General features: G+C 41.8%; 1 protein-coding gene across 1 annotated transcript; it reads right to left on the bottom strand.

Moving 5' to 3' along the window:
- Positions 1-12,265: 12,265 nt before the first annotated feature.
- On the bottom strand, positions 12,266-14,567 carry LOC146960419 (methyltransferase-like protein 27). Its single transcript, XM_085772394.1, has 5 exons — positions 14,438-14,567; positions 14,211-14,336; positions 13,623-13,758; positions 12,828-12,920; positions 12,266-12,692 (listed from the first exon to the last, which is right to left on the bottom strand). Exons 1-5 carry the CDS (start codon positions 14,555-14,557, stop codon positions 12,490-12,492), a joined length of 678 nt encoding a protein of 225 aa, XP_085628520.1. The 5' UTR covers positions 14,558-14,567; the 3' UTR covers positions 12,266-12,489.
- Positions 14,568-20,112: the final 5,545 nt, after the last annotated feature.

Raw genomic sequence — 20,112 nt, 5'->3', positions numbered from 1 at the left:
AAATAAAAAGATTTTTTTTTAAATAATTTAAACAAACTATTGGTGTTTTTGAACAAAAAAGTGATCCTCTTATTAAAGGTTTTCTTTGCCCCTCACATACTATCTCTGTCTGTAGCCTAGTGGTTACCCTGCTGGGCTGAAGACCTGAAGGTTGCTGGTTTAAATCTTGCCTCAATAACAATTATAGTGAATTATTTTCCCAGTCGTCCTCTGTTGACTTCTGATAACTTGCTTCATGTTGAAACTGCCCCCCGCCTTCAATTGGTTACAGGTGTTCGTTATCTCATTGATTAAGGCAAGGCAAGGCAAGGCAAGGCAAGGCAAGGCAATTTTATTTGTATAGCCTGTTTTTACAAACAGTTTGTCTCAAAAAATCGGAGAAAGCTCAGGGTGAGCAACAGAGGAGGGATCCCTCACCCAGGACAGACGGACGTGCAATAGATGTTGTTACAGACAAGAAAACAGTTTACAATTTATGTCACAGAATGTGCGAAATATGGAAATGTTAGCAGGAGTTGATGAAGGCAGCCTCTGGTGGGGGGGCAGGGAGAGCTGGCCAGCTCGATGGGAGGACTGGGTGGTAGACTGGTCCATGGGAAGGGAGGGGAGGCCGGTCTAACAGCAAGGGAAAGGGTGGGAGGGGGGGCGATGCAGGCGGCGGCTGGTGCAGAGAGATGGAGCTCCGGTGGATCTGCGGAAACACAGAGAGAGTGCGAGACACCAAGGCCAAACTACAAAGTACAACAGAAAATGACAGTTCAAAAATATACTGAGGAGAGGAGAGGAGTGGAGAGAGGAGGGGTGGGGAGAGGAGAGGAGTGGAGAGGGGAGGAGAGGAGAGGAGAGGAGAGGAGAGGAGGAGGAGGAGGAGGAGGAGGAAGGAGAGGGCTCTGTGTAACCAGATGTGTCCCCCAGCAGTCTAAGCCTATAGCAGCGTAGCTATAAAATGGTTCAGAGCTACCTGAACCAGCCCTAACTAAAAGCCCTGTCATAAAGGAAGGTCTTAAGTCTAGACTTAAATGTAGTTAGAGTGTCTGCCTCTTTGACCCATGGAGAGAGCTGGTTCCACAGTAAAGGAGCCCGGTAACTGAAGGCTCTACCTCCCAGTCTGTTTTTAGAGATACTGGGAGTCACTAACAGACCTGCGTTCTGGGAGCGGAGTGCTCGGGTAGGACAGTAAGGAATGATTCGTTCTATCAGATAGGTTGGAGCTTTATCATTAAGAGCCTTATAAGTCAGCAGAAGGATTTTGAAGTCTATTCTAAATCCTACAGGAAGCCAGTGGAGAGAAGCTAAGGTGGGAGAGATGTGGGTTCCATTCCTGCCTCAGTCGTGTCATTGCTTCACTTTACTTGACTGATTCCAACTATTCAGCTGTCACTGGACAGTCTTTGATTCCTCACAGTATAAAGCTCATTGTAACTCAGGTCCTCTGTGGCCATGTGGTTAGTGTGTTAGGTTACCACTCATGAAGTTGTGGGTTCAATTCCTTCCTTGGACATGTTTCTTGCATGTCATTCCGCATGTCTTTGTCAATTTATTCTGCTAATTCAGCATGGTTCAGCAATGGCTTTCAGCATTCACACGCATTTTCCACTAGGAAATGCTGTTTCTAGTTATTTTTCATCTTCCGGACGACTTTTGTTTCAGGACAAATTATATATCAAAACGTGCGTCTTGATCGGGATCGGTATGCTATTACTTTTCTCAACAGTTTACGAATTACGAAAACTGCGCAAAGATTTTGCATTGAAGTCAATGGGACGGCCGAAAAAAAAGAGCGAAAAAGACCAATCATTGGAGTTTAACAAACGTCTACTGCTCAGGCATACTTTCACCTAGAGACTTCATTTAAACTTTAAACAGTAGACACAAGTCTTGTGTATTGTTGATTACTCAGAGAGACTTACAGAATTTACAGAATTAGCCTCTGAGTGCGGCCACGTCTGTCTCTGCTCCTCATTGACTCCAATACAAAGATTTTCTGAGAGAAGCAGAACGGACCGATGTTTTAAAACTGCCAGCGTCTCCAAAATATTTACTGTAGAAACACCAAACCGTACCAAATTTTTCAGGAAGTCCTTAGAGCACCGTTGATCTGTGTTTTGTTCTGATAGGAGTTACCGTTTTGTCACCGTAAGCCTTTTGCGAGACCAGTGCAGAGGCAGAAAATCACTCTTTTTCTCCACGTTTCTGTCTGTCTCAGCCTGGGGGGCCCCTATCGCCGTGGTAACCACCTCGAGTTGCCGTGGTAATGTCTGATTCTCAGGCCAGAGCTCGTTAACTTCATAAACAATCCACCTGCCGCTCGTTTAAATGTTTATAAACACAGACACACAGCTAAATCAGACTGACACAGGATGCAGCTCATAGTCACACACACACACACACACACACACACACAGACTCTAGAGCCAGCTTCATGTGATTACAGTTACAGACACACACACACACACACACATCAAAACACACAGGTAACATACAAATGCGCGCGGAAGCGTGCACTCCTCTCCCACACTCTAACACACACAACTTCATGTGATTACACACACACACACACACAGTTAACCTAATGTGGTTACAGCTCCTCCATATCAGTGCTTGTAGAAAGATGCAGTGTTTCCCCCAGAAAATTTGTTAGTTAAGGTGGTGTCTGACCTGTCGACGGGGGGGGGGGGGGGGGGGGGGTGGCGCGGAGATCTGTCGACGGGGGGGGGGGGGGGGGGGGGGGGGGGGGGGGGTAGCGCGGAGATCTGTTGACGGGGGGGGGGGGGGGACACGCAACGTGCCGTATTAAAGTTTCGCTTTCAACACGCGCTGCTGTTATGCGTGCGCGCTTCTCTGTGCTGTGTATGTGTGTGAGAGGATGCGGCCATCGTCCGACGGTGGGGGGGGGCGGCGGCGAATATCGCTACTTTTTTTTTTTTTAAGATGTTAGTTTAGGCGGCAGCTCTTTGTTGTTAAGGCGGCCGCCTTAACAGGAAAGCGCTGCGGGAAACCCTGAGATGATCATGTGTCTGTCTGATCAGCTCTGTCTTGACCTTAAGCCAGGGACACACTGAGCCGACCGTCGGGCGTCGGGCCTCGTCGGGCGTCGGGCCTCGTCGGACGGCGTCGGGAGCTCGTCTGTTTGGTGTGTTCCTCTCCGTCGGGGAGCGTCGGGTCTTGTCGGGTCTCATCGGGGCCGATTGAACATGCTCAGTCGGGACTCGTCGGCCGTCGAGAGAGTAGACTCGTCGGGTACTCTGATTGGCTGTGTGCTAGCTATGGCGATTCTGATTGGCGGTGCCCTAAGCGAATCAGCGCGGTGTGTGGGAGGGACGGAAGTGACCACAGTAAACAAACGGTGTCCTAGCCTGTCCTACAGTAAAAAATGGTATACAAAATAAAAAGAGGAGTAAAGCAGCTGAAGCAGTTAAGCGGCAATATATATATATTTAAACATCAAAGATGTTCAATCAAACCCACATAGTTTGAAATAACGTTCAAAACACACACAACTCACAACTAAGCATATAAAGCCCGCTAGCTTAATGCTAACGTGTAATGTAAAACACCATAGACGGGCTAACAGAAATTAGCATCGGCTATCGTCAATTCGCGGCAACCGACCCACAGCAGTAAGCTGCTAAAAACTGTTTTAATTTTGGCTTTAGCGCTGTTAACACGTGGCTGGTTAAATTGTTTTTGGGAGATTAATGTTGGTCTCATTGATGAAATTAACTGTGGCAGTGGCATTAGTTTGTTTGAATGAAAAGTGAGCAGGGCTAAATTGGTCTGTATTTCTATGGAGGAGTCCTTGCCACTCAATCGCTCTGGTCGGCAGTCGGGGCGGTGTGTTTCACTTTTTCCTTTCTCCCGACGAGAGGCGACAGACTCGTCGGCCAAAGCCGTCGGCGTCGGGACACGTCGGGAAGCGTCGTGGCGGTGTGTTCCTGGCTTTAAGATCGTGGGTTTGATTCCCATGTTGACAGAGATGGCAAAACCGGCAGTAGCCCCGTGGCCCATTCAAAATTTCCCCAGAGGAAATTTTCTAGTTATTATTAGTTATTTGCACTGATAGGGGACATGATTACATTCTAAATACTGACAGACTCCAGCTGCTTTCTTGGCCTTCCAAACCTTTTTGCCCCTCCTTTTCCTTTTCCTTTCCTTTTCCTTTGTGTTCAATACTTCTTCCCTGTGTCATTTCACTTTATTACACATAACTTAAAGGGACAACGAGGAGTTTCTAATCGGTTATAAAAAAGTCTCACGTTAATGTGGATGAATCTCCGCTCCCCACACTTGTTAATGGGCCCATTTTCGATAAATATATCATTCTGTCTCTATCGTTATTTTGTTATTATTTGTGGTGGCGGAGATGCTGGTCGAGCCGACCAGCGTTTCTTTACTTTCAGTTTCGCAACGAGTCATGAGAATAACGTAGCTGAATCGCCGTTTATGGTCGGAACTACGGTGGTATCTGAACCTCTTTGAACCTCTGACTTTAATTATTGATGAATGAAAACATGAGTCCGTCTTGCGCCGGTCAAAAGAATTTTACGGTGTGCGCGGAGGCTCATAAAGGTAGTGTGAAAACGTGTACACACTGTTGCAAAGACTAGTTTCTAGTTACTAGAAAAAGCATTTCCAAGAATGGAAATGGTGTGAATGCTGAAAGCAGCTGAACGCTGTTGCAGAATTAGCAAACAGTGATCACCATACAAATGTTTGACCGAGGTAGGAATCGAACCCACAACCTCATGGTCAGAAGACTTCCACTCTGCCTCAAAGCCACAGTATACACACAGTTACAGAGACTGTTGTCTGCTGATGAGCTGCACTCTGTCTAACTCTGAAGTTAACGAGCCCAAAGCTGCACCTGTTGGAAACACAGTGTGTCAACACCAAGAAAGCTTGAGAGTCAAGCTTGAATGACTTAGAATGAAAATGTCTGTGAATTTCAGGCTGAGAGCAGCAGTTTCAACATGAAGCAAGTTATCAGAAGTCAACAGAGGACGACTGGGAAAATAATTCACTATAATTGTTGTTGAGGCAAGATTTGAACCAGGAATTGAACCCACAACCTCATGATCACTAAACCTGCTGCTTTGCCACAGAGAGCACAGACATAAGCATGTTGCCATTGTAATGTGATGATGTGCTGCAAACGGTGGCAGTAGCAATTAATGCGTCTCTTAACGAACACCTGTAACCAATTGAGGGTGGGAGAGGGGAGCAGAATTCAACATCACATAACAAGATTGCTCAGCCTGGATTCGAACTAGTGACCTTGGGGTTGGCAAGCGGCCACCTTACCAACTGGACTACAGACAGAGTTGTCAAGAAGAGAGGTTGAGACTTTGATGAATGTGAGATTTTTCAATGATGCTTTAAAAAAAAAGTAAGGAAAGTGCAGAAATTAGCCACACCAAGCAAGAAGAGGACTTTTTTGTGACCTGTGACTATTTTTTGGTGAATTAAAATGAATTAAAAAGCACTTAACAGCAAGTTACAAGGTTGAGCTCCTTCTCCTGCTGCTGTGAAAAAAATGCATTGGGCTAACGAACACCTGTAACCAATTGAGGGTGGGGGAGGGGAGCAGAATTCAACATCACATAACAAGATTGCTCAGCCTGGATTCGAACTAGTGACCTTGGGGTTGGCAAGCGGCCACCTTAACAACTGGACTACAGACATAGTGGTTGAGAAGTTACAAAGTTGAGCTCCTTCTCCTGCTGCTGTTGGGCTGAATGAGAGCAGAGAGCTCCCTGGCTGCATTTAAAAAATATTTTAAATTATTATCTAAGTCTCTTTGCATTTTTGACCAGAATTTTAGCCAGAAGACAAGTGTGGCTACAAAACTGGAGAAAACAATTTGTCTAGAGTTTAATTTGCAGAAAAAGTTAAATATTTTAAAAAGTATAAATAGTTAAAAAGAGAAAAGTAATGCCGATAAAGTTCAAAAAAAGCTGCACGTTTTGATATATGACTTTGACTTTGCCTCTAGGCCACAGTGTACACACTGTTGCAAAGACTGTTGTCTGTTGATGAGCTGCACTCTGTCTCACTCTGAAGTTAACGAGCTGCACCTGTTGGAAACACACTGTGTCAACACCAAGAAAGCTTGAGAGTCAAGCTTGAATGACTTAGAATGAAAATGTCTGTGAATTTCAGGCTGAGAGCAGCAGTTTCAACATGAAGCAAGTTATCAGAAGCAACCTTCAGGTCTTCAGCCCAGCAAGCTAACCACTAGGCTACAGACACAGACACTATGTAAGGGGCAAAGAAAACCTTTAATAAGAGGATCACTGGCTTCTGCTTAAAGTACCACTGCTGCGACCCTTTTCGGCCATTTTAAAACCAGCTCATTAGCAATGCACCTTAGCAATGCACCTCTGGAGGGTGGGCGGAGACTGCGCTGCTCTGCACCCGCCCAGCCACCTCCTCGCACCCCACCCCCCGCTCGCTGACAGCTGGACATTGTACAACTAGAAAATTTCCTCTCGGGAAATTTTGAATGGGCCGCGGGGCTACTGCCGGTTTTGCCATCTCTGTCAACATGGGAATCAAACCCACAATCTTAAGGTCAAGACAGAGCTGATCAGACAGACACATGATCATCTTTCTATAAGCACTGATATGGAGGAGCTGTAACCACATTAGGTTACCTGTGTGTGTGTGTGTGTGTGTGTGTGTGTGTGTGTGTGTGTGTGTGTGTGTGTGTGTGTGTGTGTGTGTGTGTGTGTGTGTGTGTGTGTGTGTGTGTGTGTGTGTGTGTGTGTGTGTGTGTGTGTGTGTGTGTGTGTGTGTGTGTGTGACACCAACAAGGTTTAACTTTAAAACCAGATTAAATCATGGTTTAAGTTTAAATTCTGTTGCACATTAACTGTGTTTTAATCACATGAAGGTGTGTGTGTGTTTGTGTGTGTGTGTGTGTGTGTGTGTGTGTGTGTGTGACTGTAATCACATGAAGCTGGCTCTAGAGTCTGTGTGTGTGTGTGTGTGTGTGTGTGTGACTGACTTGACACATAGTTAGTTAGTAGCTGCATCCTGTGTCAGTCTGATTTAGCTGTGTCTGTGTTTATAAACATTTAAACGAGCGCCAGGTGGATTGTTTATGAAGTTAACGAGCTCTGGCCTGAGGATCAAAGAGGTTACCACGGCGATAGGGGCCCCCGCAGGCTGAGACAGACAGAAACGTGGAGAAAAAGAGCCATTTTCTGCCTCTGCACCGGTCTCACATTTAGGCCTAGCATGACAAAACGGTAACTCCTATCAGAACAAAACACAGATCAACGTTGCTCTAAGGACTTACTGAAAATTTCGGTACGATTTGGTGTTTCTACAGTAAATATTTTGGCGACGCTGGCAGTTTTAAAACATCAGTCCGTTCGGCTTCTCTCAGAAAATATTTGTATTGGACTCAATGAGGAGCAGGGACAGACGTGGCCGCACTCAGAGGCTGATTCTGTAAATTCTGTAAGTCTCTCTGATATTTTGAGCACATGAATTGATAGATAACAAGTTTGTCTTACAAATTCTGAAAAAATTATGTATGTAGAGTGTAAATTGTGGCCGTGCTGACAGTTTATCCAGAAAAAATACAGAATGTTTCTTCACTCTCTCCCACTCTAACCGATGATGTCACGTGCTCTGACACGAACATTCCATGCAATACACACCCATTATAATCTCATAATTTCTCCAAAAATGATCATGGTCATTGATCAGGGATTGATCAAAAACTATATAACCTATCAAAACGTGGAGTAATACGACAATACACAAGACTTGTGTCTACTGTTTAAAGTTTAAATGGAGTCTCTAGGTGAAAGTATGCCTGAGCAGTAGACTTTTGTTAAACTCCGATGATTGGTCTTTTTCGGTCTTTTTTTTCCACCCGTCCCATTGACTTACATGCAAAAATTTTGCGCAGTATTTCGCAGCTTACGTCGCAAATAATTCGTACACTGTTGAGAAAAGTAATAGCACACCGATCCCGATCAAGCCGCACGTTTTGATATATAAACTCTTCGAGTTGCAGGACTAGTAGCGAATCGAAAGTTGGCCGGAAGTGGAAAAATAACTAGAAAAAGCATTTCCAAGAATGGAAATGGTGTGACTGCTGAAAGCAGCTGAACGCTGTTGCAGAATTAGCAAATAGTGCTAGCAGTGATCACCATACAAATGTTTGACCAAGGTCGGAATCGAACCCACAACCTCATGGTCAGTAGACTTTCACTCTGCCTCTAGGCCACAATGCACACACAGTTGCAGAGACTGTTGTCTGTTAATGATCTGCACTCTGTCTCACTCTGAAGTTAACGAGCCCAAAGCTGCACCTGTTGGAAACACTGTCAACATCAAGAAAGCTTGAGAGTCAAGCTTGAATGACTTTGAATGGAAATTTCTGTGAATTTCAGGCTGAGAGCAGCAGTTTCAACATGAAGCAAGTTATCAGAAGTCAACAGAGGACGACTGGGAAAATAATTCACTATAATTGTTGTTGAGGCAAGATTTGAACCAGCAACCTTCAGGTCTCCAGACCAGCAAGCTAACCACTAGGCTACAGACAGAGACAGTATATGAGGGGTAAAGAAAACCTTTGATAAGAGGATCACTGGCTTCTGTTTAAAAAAAAAAGTACGGAATCGAACCCATGACCTCATGATCAATAAACCTTTACTCTGCCACTTCGCCACAGAGAGCACAGACATAAGCATGTTGCCATTGTAATGTGATGATGTGCTGCAAACGGTGGCAGAAGCAATTAATGCGTCTCTTAACGAACACCTGTAACCAATTGAGGGTGGGGGAGGGGAGCAGAATTCAACATCACATAACAAGATTGCTCAGCCTGGATTCGAACTAGTGACCTTGGGGTTGGCAAGCGGCCACCTTACCAACTGGACTACAGACAGAGTTGTGCAGAACTCTCAGCATTAGGCTGAATGAGAGCAGAGAGCTCCCTGGCTGCATTTAAAAAATATTTTAAATTATTATCTAAGTCTCTTTGCATTTTTGACCAGAATTTTAGGCAGAAGACAAGTGTTGGCTACAAAACTGGAGAAAATAATTTGTCTAGAGTTTAATTTGCAGAAAAAGTTAAATATTTTAAAAAGTATAAATAGTTAAAAAGAGAAAAGTAATGCCGATAAAGTTCAAAAAAAGCTGCACGTTTTGATATATGAATTGTTGAAATAGCACAACACCTAACACACTAACCATATGGCCACAGAGAACCTGAGTTACAATGAGCTTTATACTATGAGGAATCAAAGCCTGTCCAATGACAGCTGAATAATTGGAATCAAAAGTCAAGCAATGATGTGAAATGACTGAGGCAGGAATCGATCCCATGACCATACGATCACTAAGCCTTTACTCTGCCATTCGGCTACAGAGAGCACACTGCTGTAATGTGATGATGTGCTGCAAACTGGTACGAGTAATCAAGGAGATAACAAACACCTGTAACCAATTGAAGGCGGGGGAGGAGAGCAGAATTCAACATAACATAACAAGAATTCTTCCCTTGGATTCGAACCAGTGACCTTGGGGTTGGCAAGCAGCCACCCTACCCCCTACACTACAGTGAAGCTGTGGAGAAGAGAGGTTGAGACTTTGATGAATGTGAGATTTTTCAATGATGCTTAAAATAAAAAGAAATTAGTATAAATTAGCCACACCAAGTAAAAAGAGGACTTTTTTGTGACCTGTGACTATTTTTTGGTGAATTAAAATGAATTAAAAAGCACTTAACAGCAAGTTACAAAGTTGAGCTCCTTCTCCTGCTGCTATGAAAAAAATGCATTGGGCTGAATGAGAGCAGAGAGCTACCTGGCTGCATTTAAAAAATATTTTAAATTATTATCTAAGTCTCTTTGCATTTTTGACCAGAATTTTAGCCAGAAGACAAGTGTGGCTACAAAACTGGAGAAAATAATTTGTCTAGAGTTTAATTTGTGGCCGTGCTGACAGTTTAGCCAGAAAAACTCTAGAATGTTTTTTTGCCTCTCTCCACTCTAGCACCACTCTAGCTCTGCTCGTTAGACGCAATACACACACATTATAAAGCTGAAAAAAATCAGAAAAAGTTAAATATTTTAAAAAGTAATGCCGATAAAGTTCAAAAAAAGCTGCACGTTTTAATATATGAATTGTTGAAATAGCACAAAGTATGAAGGACTAGAAGAAGACCGTAAAAAGGCAGAAGAAAATGGCCGAACAGAAGAACAATAGTGTGACTGCTTCCAGCAGTCACACTAATAATAAGAAAAAATCCACACAATAACAGTAGTGCCCGGGCTTCGCCGGGCTGGTCCCTGCAGCTATTTCATAGCTGATTGCCCGCGGCCCTAATTACAGATTCAGCGCATTTAGTGTAAAACTCCACACTGGGATTTGATCCCAGACTGGAACATGTGGGCGGCACGGTGGCACAGTGGTTAGCACTGTTGCCTCACAGCAAGAAGGTCCTGGGTTCGAATGTGACTAATAAAGTACCTTTAAACATAGTCCTTGCTCAAGGTGCAAGCTGCTCTACCAGGTGAGATATACCTGCTATACTTTCACAGCTACACCGAGCTGTCAAGGCTTTCACCTCTGAGCCAGATGCAGAGCGGGGCGGGAGCTTGTAGCACTAGTGCCCTCCCCTGGAGCTGTGACACGTCAGCTCCAGTCTCCCTGAAACTGCCAGTTTGCGTCTGCCATTGGTTCACAGCAATTTGAAGGTAGAAAAACTCAGAAATGCAATTTTGCACTTCCTTTTCTGCTGATATGTCCTCTAACACAAGAAAAATGCCACAGGAACATGTGAAAAGCACGAAAAACACGATTTTCATGGGAGTGGGTCTTTAACCTCTATTATGCGATACAAACAGTATATGCCAAAGATGACATACCTTATATGTGACATACTGTATATGGTTGTGCTGATTCTGTATAAAGGAACCTTAGGAGATGTATCAGAAAAAACACACAACTACTTCAGTTACTGTTCAGTTTTAGCAGAGAAAAGCAGAATATCTGAAGCAATAATCATTACAAATGAAAATGCAGAATGCATTTTATTTGATGGATGCATTTCAGACATTTTTACATTCAACAAGTACATTGTGTATAGTATTGACTGATTGATTTATTCGTCCATTCCACAAAACATTAACATACACAAACAAGTCAACATTTCATAATCAATATGGGCGAAAGGGCGAAGGCAGAAGCAAAGCTTATTAATGCCTACCCTATTTACAGGAAGAAAAATTACAATAACAAAACAAAACAAAATTTGTAGGAAAATTACACTTGAAGAGATTAAGTAGAGTGAACAGTATCAAAACGAAACAAACAGAACCTCCATTTAGTAATAATAATTTTCTTACTTTATGTTAGTGTTAAATATTTATTCAATACGTTGATTTTAAACATTCTTTTAAATTGGGTAATAGTTTAATAGATTTTAGTTCATCGTCAAGGCTATTCCATGATTTTACTCCAATAACAGAAAAGCATTTGGCTTTAGTGTTTGTCCTTGCTTTTGGTTTGTTTAAAATGCAGGTCCACCTGAGGTCATACTGAGACTCTCTAGATGAGAACAGCTTTTGTATGCAGGGTGGAAGTAGGTTGTTTATTGCTTTATAAGTTATTACAGCAGTGTTTAAATTAACCAGGTCTTCGAATTTCAATGTTTTGGTACTGATGAAGAGTGGATTTGTTGGTTCTAAGTAATCCTTTTGGTGTATAATTCTAATGGCTTTCTTTTGCAGTATGAAGATAGGATTTGTGATTGTTTTGTATGTGTTACCCCATACCTCAACACAATATGTTAAGTAAGGAAGTATGAGGGAACAGTACAGTATGTAAAGTGAGTTTTTGTTCACTATGTGCTTTATTTTATGTAGTATTAGGATTGTTTTGGAGACTTTTATTTTAATATAATCAATATGTGATTTCCAGCTGAGTCTATTATCAATGATGGTTCCCAAAAATGTATGTTCTTGGACTTGTTCGATTTCGACACCATTAATAGTTAGATTGATTATTCTATTAATTTTTCTGTTGCCAAATACAATAAATTTTGTTTTACTTAAATTCAATGATAATTTATTAATATCAAACTACTTCTTCAGGATCTGTAAGTCCTTTTCTACTGCACACAAAAGCTGCTCAAGATCTTTTCCGGAGCTATGTAAGCTTGTGTCATCAGCAAATAGGACGCACTTTAGCAGTGGTAGAGCATCGCAAATATCATTGATGTACAGAATAAAGAGTTTAGGACCCAGTATAGAGTATAGAGTATTGCACACCACATCAACACACACCATTATGTATGTTCCTTTTGAACTCCACAAGCAAGGAAGCATCATTTACACAATTTAAGTGAGTCAGCACCATCAACCACAAAAGCATCCCGGCACCTGACATTTTAGGTGTAGAGTCAGTTGATGGATTCTATCACCTTGTGCATTTTATTGTTGTACATAATGTCACATCTCTGTGGTGCTACAGCCTCTTGTAGAGGTAAGTAGAACCAGGTATGTAGCGGCCCTCTGGGTCTGACAAATTTCTAGCCCAGTCTTCCACCACATTGGCAACCACACAGCTCCAGAGCCCCTCTTCTTCCATTTGCTTCAACTCACGCTCCAGGGAAGCTATGAATTCCAAGTTGTCCTGGCCATGTCTGGATGCCATACAAACATAACCACCTGGTGCGAACAGGTGACAGCAGAGATGTACGAGTGAACAGCCATGTCAAACGACTTCAATAACATCTAAACCCTGACCACTATGATACATGACAATTCACCAAGATTAATCATGCAATAAAAACTAAATTATACCTGGTTTGCAGGCTCTGCACAGCTCTCTGAGTACACACACAGGAACATGACCCACACTCAGCGCTCCTAAGATCATCACCACATCGAATGATCCTGCAGGAGGAAGTGAAGAGGGGATGAGAAGAAGAAATATATCTATTGAAATTAATCACCACTTTATTTGTTATTGAAGTTGCATTTTATTGATTTATTGATTGTTTTACTGATGTATTCCCAATCAAAAAGATAGTGAGAAGCTCCCCAGCAAGCTGCCACAGCCCTGACATATTGTTACATTTTTATAGTAGTAAACTCATCCTGTTCACTTTTGTCAGGTTGTAGTCATGGTGATATTTCAACTTAGGTGTTTTGGTTTGCTCGACAAATGACTGCTAAAATGACAAAACTACACTTATGTTTCAATTTATCCTTGTCACCTTTAACTACCTGTATTATGTTATGCTTCAAATGTTTTGTCTTCTGTCCTTATATGTTTTATGTTTCATCTCGGCTATATTGTAAATGAGGTTACTCCTCCATATAATATATCTCAGAGTTCAAATAAAGGTTATGGTGAAATGTGATGAATGTGATTCTTGATCATACTTTATTTGAATCTTGCTTGTTCTCTGAAAACAAGTGTTTGCCACTGTCAAAAGCAAGACTGATCAGTAAGTTTGAGAGTTTAAATGTTCAGTGGAGCAGCAGATGGGTGCTGATTGGTCACAAACAATTCACATTACACATTCATTCATTTGCTGTAAATGTTTAAAGAGGCAAAACATGCACTGTGGGTTTTTGACACCCTTACACAACCTTTTTCAACAGGAAGTGGCTCTTCTCCTAAAATGCATTGCTTGAGGTCTTGGTACAGCTCTTTCTTTCGGGCCTGCTCCAACATAGCCTTGCTTCCATCAATGCCCACAAAATGTTTAAAACCATTCTCTTTCATCTGGAAAAGACACAAATTTGGTTTGCTGCGATCAAAAAGTTTTGATATTGATTCAGGAAATGGTGGTTTCATGTAAGACAATGAGCAGATGAACTTGTTAGGGCCACGGGCAATCGCACCGGGCACTGGTCCCAACAGCTATGAAATAGCTGCAGGGACCAGTGGTCCCATATCAGTGCTTATAGAAAGATGATCATGTGTCTGTCTGATCAGCTCTGTCTTGACCTTAAGGTCGTGGGTTTGATTCCCATGTTGACAGAGGTGGCACAACCCGCAGTAGCTCCCGTGGCCCATTCAAAATTTCCCGAGAGGAAATTTTCTAGTTTGAACTGTTCCTAACCAGCAGACAGACGCCATCATGAGACTATTATTATTATTATTTTCTAGGCTATTATAGATCCATTTCATTAGCTCTGGAAAATCCTAAACTTGTTCTGCTGCTTTCATTTCACCTCAAGCGCCACCAGGCCTGTACCACAAGCCACATCCAGCACGACTGCTCCATGGTCTCCACTGAAATGGGGGGAGATGAGTTTTACTGCTTCCGTTGCTGATTTGTATTCCATCAAAGTCACATCCTGTTCAAAGCAGCGAGTGAGAGCACAGAGGTTCATCAAACGTTTCTAATGACTGAGATGCACACAACAAAACCTGGTTTTCCAGAATTTGACTGAATCACCTGATCGTAGCTCTCGGCCCAGTTGTCATACAAAGCCATTCTCTCATGAACTGTGGTGGCATTGCGAACAGCTTTTACCACATCTTTGACAGCGTCAAATGATTTTTGCAATGATGCCATGACTCCAACCTTCTGCAGAAAAAGGAAACAAGGGTCAAATGAATAGGGGAGACCGGGAATGGTTGTAACATGGGTCAGTTGTAACACCTCCAATTTCTCCAATCAGGAACAAGTTCTGAATCATCTGATTTGCTCTCTGTATATGCTCAGTTTAGTCCCATTTCCATATATGAAGAAGTAGCACTCTTTGGCAGACAAAGACAATTTTAGAAGGAATACACTCATTTTGAGCTATGAAAGTATATTTTCCCCTTTGTAGTTGAACTCATCAAACTTACATCACGGTTATTGTGTGTCTTATACCTTTCATGCAAGTTGTTAGTGCTAATGTTTTAGTTGTTAGCCGTAGCTGCTTCATGGCTACAAGGGTCTGGGTTAGTTGTAACAACAATTTAGTAAGTTAACCTACTCCAACCAACATTTTAATTGCATTTATGTTTCTTTGAATTTCAGTTTATGAAAGACAAAGATGAAAGGGTTAAAGCAGAAGTAAGCGATCCGGTGGTTTTGTCTAACTTCCTGTCAGCAGATGGAGTTAGCAGTCCCCGCCCTCGCCCCTACGTCACCACATTCACGCGCATCCCTTGGCTGCACACACAGAGAGGACCGCCCCTTTATGCCGTTCTCTCTCCTCATTGGATAAAGGTTGTAGGATACAAGGAAAGTTTTCTCCTCGGCTTACAGCAGAGCAGAGTGACTGACAGACCCGTATCTCAGACCAAACACTCTATATAAGTGATTGCTGTCAGAAGATATAACTATTTAACTCATTGAGTGCCGCGCTCCTTTCCAAAGTTTTAGTCAAGTGTACCGGCAAATTAGACCATATTTGACTTTTTATTTTAGAGCCATAGTGTATTCTATATTATTGCCACCAACACATACTGTGGCTCATTTGAAAGGTTTAACTTTATCCTTCAAATGGCCACAAACCGTTTGTTTCTACGTGCCTCCGTTCCTGAGAAAAGTCAAGCTAAACATGGCTGGGTTTCACCAAAATCCCTCCTTTTTTTCTAGAAAAGGAGATAGAGCGTCTTTTATGAAAGGTGCGCTGTTTGTGCCTGTCGCTCTTCTCACACTCGCATTTCTGGATCAAAGGGCTCGTATAAGATAAATATACACAACAATTGTTGTTCTATTCACAAAACCACCATCGGGGCGGGGGGGGCGCCACTAAACAACAATAACACAGACGCACCGTGCCGTGTCACAGCCTCTCGCCGCGGAACGTGAGGCTCTGCCGGCCACAGCGGCTCGCGAACACCGGTCCCGCCGGTGGTCGTGGTCCTTCTTTGGTACGGGTCGGTGGTGCCGGTCTGCTTTGACCCAGAGACCATCAGATTTTACCGCGGGAGGACTTTGGGGAGGACACGGTGTTGCTCCAGATGAAGACCGGGCGGGACTGTCGGCTGAGAGCTTCCTGGTTCAGCTCCCAGCTGCTGCAGCCTCGCGGGTGAGAGCGGAGCAGCAGCGGAGCAGCTGCGCTGCATCTGCATGCAGAACTCCGTTTGCAGAAGCTGAGTTATGATAAAAACTTCCAGATCATGAGCTGTCATGTGACTTTGATCGTCATCTATTTCAGTTCTCCTCGTCGTAGAGTCCCCAAATTTACATATAATGTGTATTAAAGTGTCTATTTTCATAATTTAAAAAAAAAGCAAAAAACGAAAAATTTCGTTTTTGGCACTCAACGCATGGGAACGAAAAACGAGAAATTACGTGGTTGGCACTCAATGAGTTAAGACTTATATTAACAAAAATATTCTGCTTATGCGGAATGTTTGTGCTGCAGAGATGACAGCTACACCATTTAATAGCAGACACATGTAACTAATTTGTGTCATATTTTGACACATTTCAGCTTAAAAGAGCTCCAAGACACAGACAGAAGTGTTAAAAATGTTATAACCATCCCCAGTCTGATCCCTTATCTGATTAGGCAAATGATGCACTTTTGTCTCCTGTGGGACAAATTATGTGTTTCTTCCAAATCACTCTTGGAAAAAAATAAAATAAATAGACCCACCCCTATGTATATCAAGACAAATACTGAATACACCCGTTTGAACTCAGTGTTTTAGTTTTCTCCTAAGTAGTGGAGCAGATAACAGAAAAATCATGCAAATTATGATACAAGCATGAAATTTGGTTTGATTATTCTCTACGGCCTATTGATGAAATCTGTCTGATTGGACATGTGAAAATCCAAGAGGGTGGCCATTTTTCAAGATGGCTGCCAAATTAGCCTCCCAAAGTTCCTTTTTTTTAAATAGAAATGTGTGTAGGCCTAGTTGATTAATTTGAATGACATTAGTGTATTGTTCTTTAAGATACATTGTATTGTATTTTTACACGCATAGATGACATTATTAATGAAAAAGGAGAAAAAAAGATGAATAGGCTATATATAACTTTATTGGAAAAGTATCAAAAAAGGACAATAATGTGTAACTTCACACTAAACGCAAGAGTTCCTCTAGCTGCAGAGTGCCATGCCATTTGATGCCCTTGAAGCACTTGGCATTTCCAGTTGCAATCTTTTTGTCAGTTGCTGACAATGGGGGGTAATGTTGACCAACATACAGTGCCGTGAAAAAGTATTTGCCCCCTTTATGATTTCTTCCTTTTTTTTCACATTTGTCACACTTAAATGTTTAAGATCATCAAACAAATTTTAATGTTAGACAAAGATAACACAAAGTAGGCCTAAATATAATGCATTTTTAAATGATGATTTCATTTATCAAAGAAAAAAAGCTATTCAGCTATTTAAAGCGGTATTCACACCCACAAAATCACAGAAATTAGAAAAAAAAGTAATAAACGCGCTAACGAGCTACTACTAGCAGAGGACGCCGGAGCCGTGACACAGTGCTACCGCAGCCGGTCGGCCGGCTACCATCGTGCTGGCCGGGGCAGAGCCGCAAACGATTCCCATCCAGCCAGCTGTTAGCAGCCGTTAGCCGCAGGCAGCAGCCGGTGCTGATTGGTCGGAGAGCTGGTGGCTCGTGACGAAAGCTGCCTCCAAAACGTCATCAGCCTCCATCTCAGCCAATAGAAAATTTTGATTGTAATAGCCGTGTTTCAACCCATAGAGGGCAGTCACTCCGACATTTTTACTACAAAATACACCAAATTGATAGCCTAGAAATCTATCTGCACCCTAGCGGCAGCAAATATATTTGCTCCGTAGGTGGGTCTAGAAACGAGCCATAGGAACTTTTTGAGTCTCGAACACCGTTTGTGTTCACCAATCACAGGGCTCTATCTGTTTAGAGAGTCGTTGGGCGGGCTTAACGCGATGACGACATACATTTTAATTGGCTTGTCAGGCTAACGTCCTCCTGCTCTTTGCTCTGATTGGTCGTAGCGCTACCCTATTGCGTGCAGAGGCAGTTTGAAAGACAGCCTTCATCCCGACCCCTGGATTGAGCCGAGGTCTACCGGTCGTTGCCAGACTAGACATGTTAATGATATAGTCTGGCTTGTCAGGCTACCAAATTGAAGTATTTTGACTAAAATGTCAAGAGTTGGACCAGAATCAATCGACAATACTACTTCATACCCAAATATAGCCTATTTGTTTTCAGCAGAAAAAAAGTGGTTTAGGGGTTTAGTTACTCTTTAAAAAAAAAAAAACTCCGGTAGGCTATAGCGACCAACTGGGCTAAAATGTATGCGGAAGGACGCTGTACCACTGGTCCCGCTGCAGGCTGTCTGACGTGGTGCGGCACACCTGTCGCTCAGCAGCATACCTGACGCTCTTATTTTTTTAATTAAATCGCAAATGCAATTAATCATTGAGCCCTTTGTGCAAGTGACACTTCACTCATCTTTTGTTTTAATGTTTACAGTTCTTTTTTTCTCACGTTGTGTCCCTCCTTAAAAACTCTGGCGGCCCCCAGGGGAGGCACGCCCCACAGTTTGAAAAAACACTGTTTCACTAAATTAATTTGTTGGGCCCTACCCTGTATAAAATCACAAAGTAACACTGAGCTCGTATTATTAACACAGTCAACTGCTACGGTTATAAAAACGGCAAGGGGCCAGATTTCACAAGACAGAAGGAGGCAGCTTGCTGCAATATTCAGAAACAAGTGGTGTCAGGTCCCTTCGTGTCAAACTGTAATTACGGTTATAAAAATGGCAATGGGCCAGATTTCAGGTTTCCTGTCAAACTGTAATTACTCTCAGTAGACCTGAACGGGCGCATTCAGGGTCTTTCCTGGTGTCTAATACTTTTAGTTAACCAAATCAATTAAATGTTCATGGTAAAATAAGCATGTCACAAGTATAGAAAATATACTCTGTTTCCAAAAGTAAACTTAAATTGAAAAGGTGGCGGAGCCTTTCCTTAGTCTTCCATCTGAGAGCTTTTTGTCTCTTTAGATGTGTTTTATTTGTGTAATCTGAATTCTTATCTCCCAAATGTTGCCTCAATTCAACAGTATTAACACATGTGGCAATTTTTTGCTGGTTTGAGCATTAATATTTGCCAATTGAATAACTTACTCACTAAAATCACCTCTATTCTATTCAACAGCTCACTCATTCAGCAATACAAAATGACCATACCTCAGGAGGCTACATCTTATAATAACAATAAAGCACTATACACAGTTGCCTGTACCAGTGAGGCATTAACCCTTTATAGGGCACTCATTGAAATACTTTGAAATTCAAAATTCCAACCTTAGATTGTTATTCTAGGATATAACAAGACTTAATTACAATTTTGACATTTTTCAAAATTTTTCATTTTCATGTAGAAATTGAAGGTCAACGAAGTGACCATTTTTGGTACCTTGCCCGTTTGTGGTAAAGAAAAATTCCAAGAAGTGTATGTATAGAAAATATAAGAAAAACACATAAAGTGCAAAAATTATTAAGTTTTAGAACATGTATGGCTTTTAAATTGGAATTATTATAATATTATTGTAATAATAATAATATATATGTATATAAGCATTTGTATAAATAATATGTATATCGTATTTTATACGATTATAAAGTCACTCATATTCACTATTTATAGCTTCAAAATGTCTTGAAATTAGTTAAAATTCTCTCTGAATTACTGAATGGTTATATAAAAACCTTAGACAACATTAATTAATCTAAAGAATTTTACACAACTGTTTATAAGTCATAAACTGAGAAAAATCACTCATATTCACTATTTATAGCTTCAAATGTCTAAAATTCTCTCTAAATCACTGTTAAGTTATATAAAAACATTAGGCAACATTAAAACACAATTTCCTAAGTTTTATTGCCTTATTTGTGAGGGAAATGCACTTATATGGTTTGTTACCTGAATAGGGCATAATGTCCAAAAACGGACACTTCAGTGTTTACCATAAACGGGCGTATGATCAAATATGGTCACTGCATTTTTCATGGTGTATTTTCACTCATTTCACCAAGATCTCCACAAACAATACTTATGTCATGACTTAGCACAACTAATCAACTGTAAAATGTGTGAGTGTCATCAACTTAGCTTGATTAGTTGTGATGTATCGATCTAATTACTACCACGAGCCGAGCCGACT

This window comes from Trachurus japonicus, unplaced genomic scaffold, assembly GCF_045865225.1.
Source record: "Trachurus japonicus isolate A0001 unplaced genomic scaffold, Traja_1.0 AP030398.1".
In the NCBI taxonomy this organism is placed as follows: domain Eukaryota; kingdom Metazoa; phylum Chordata; class Actinopteri; order Carangiformes; family Carangidae; genus Trachurus; species Trachurus japonicus.
The sequence above is the reverse complement of the archived record's forward strand: the minus strand, read 5'-3'. Positions and strand labels throughout refer to the sequence as shown.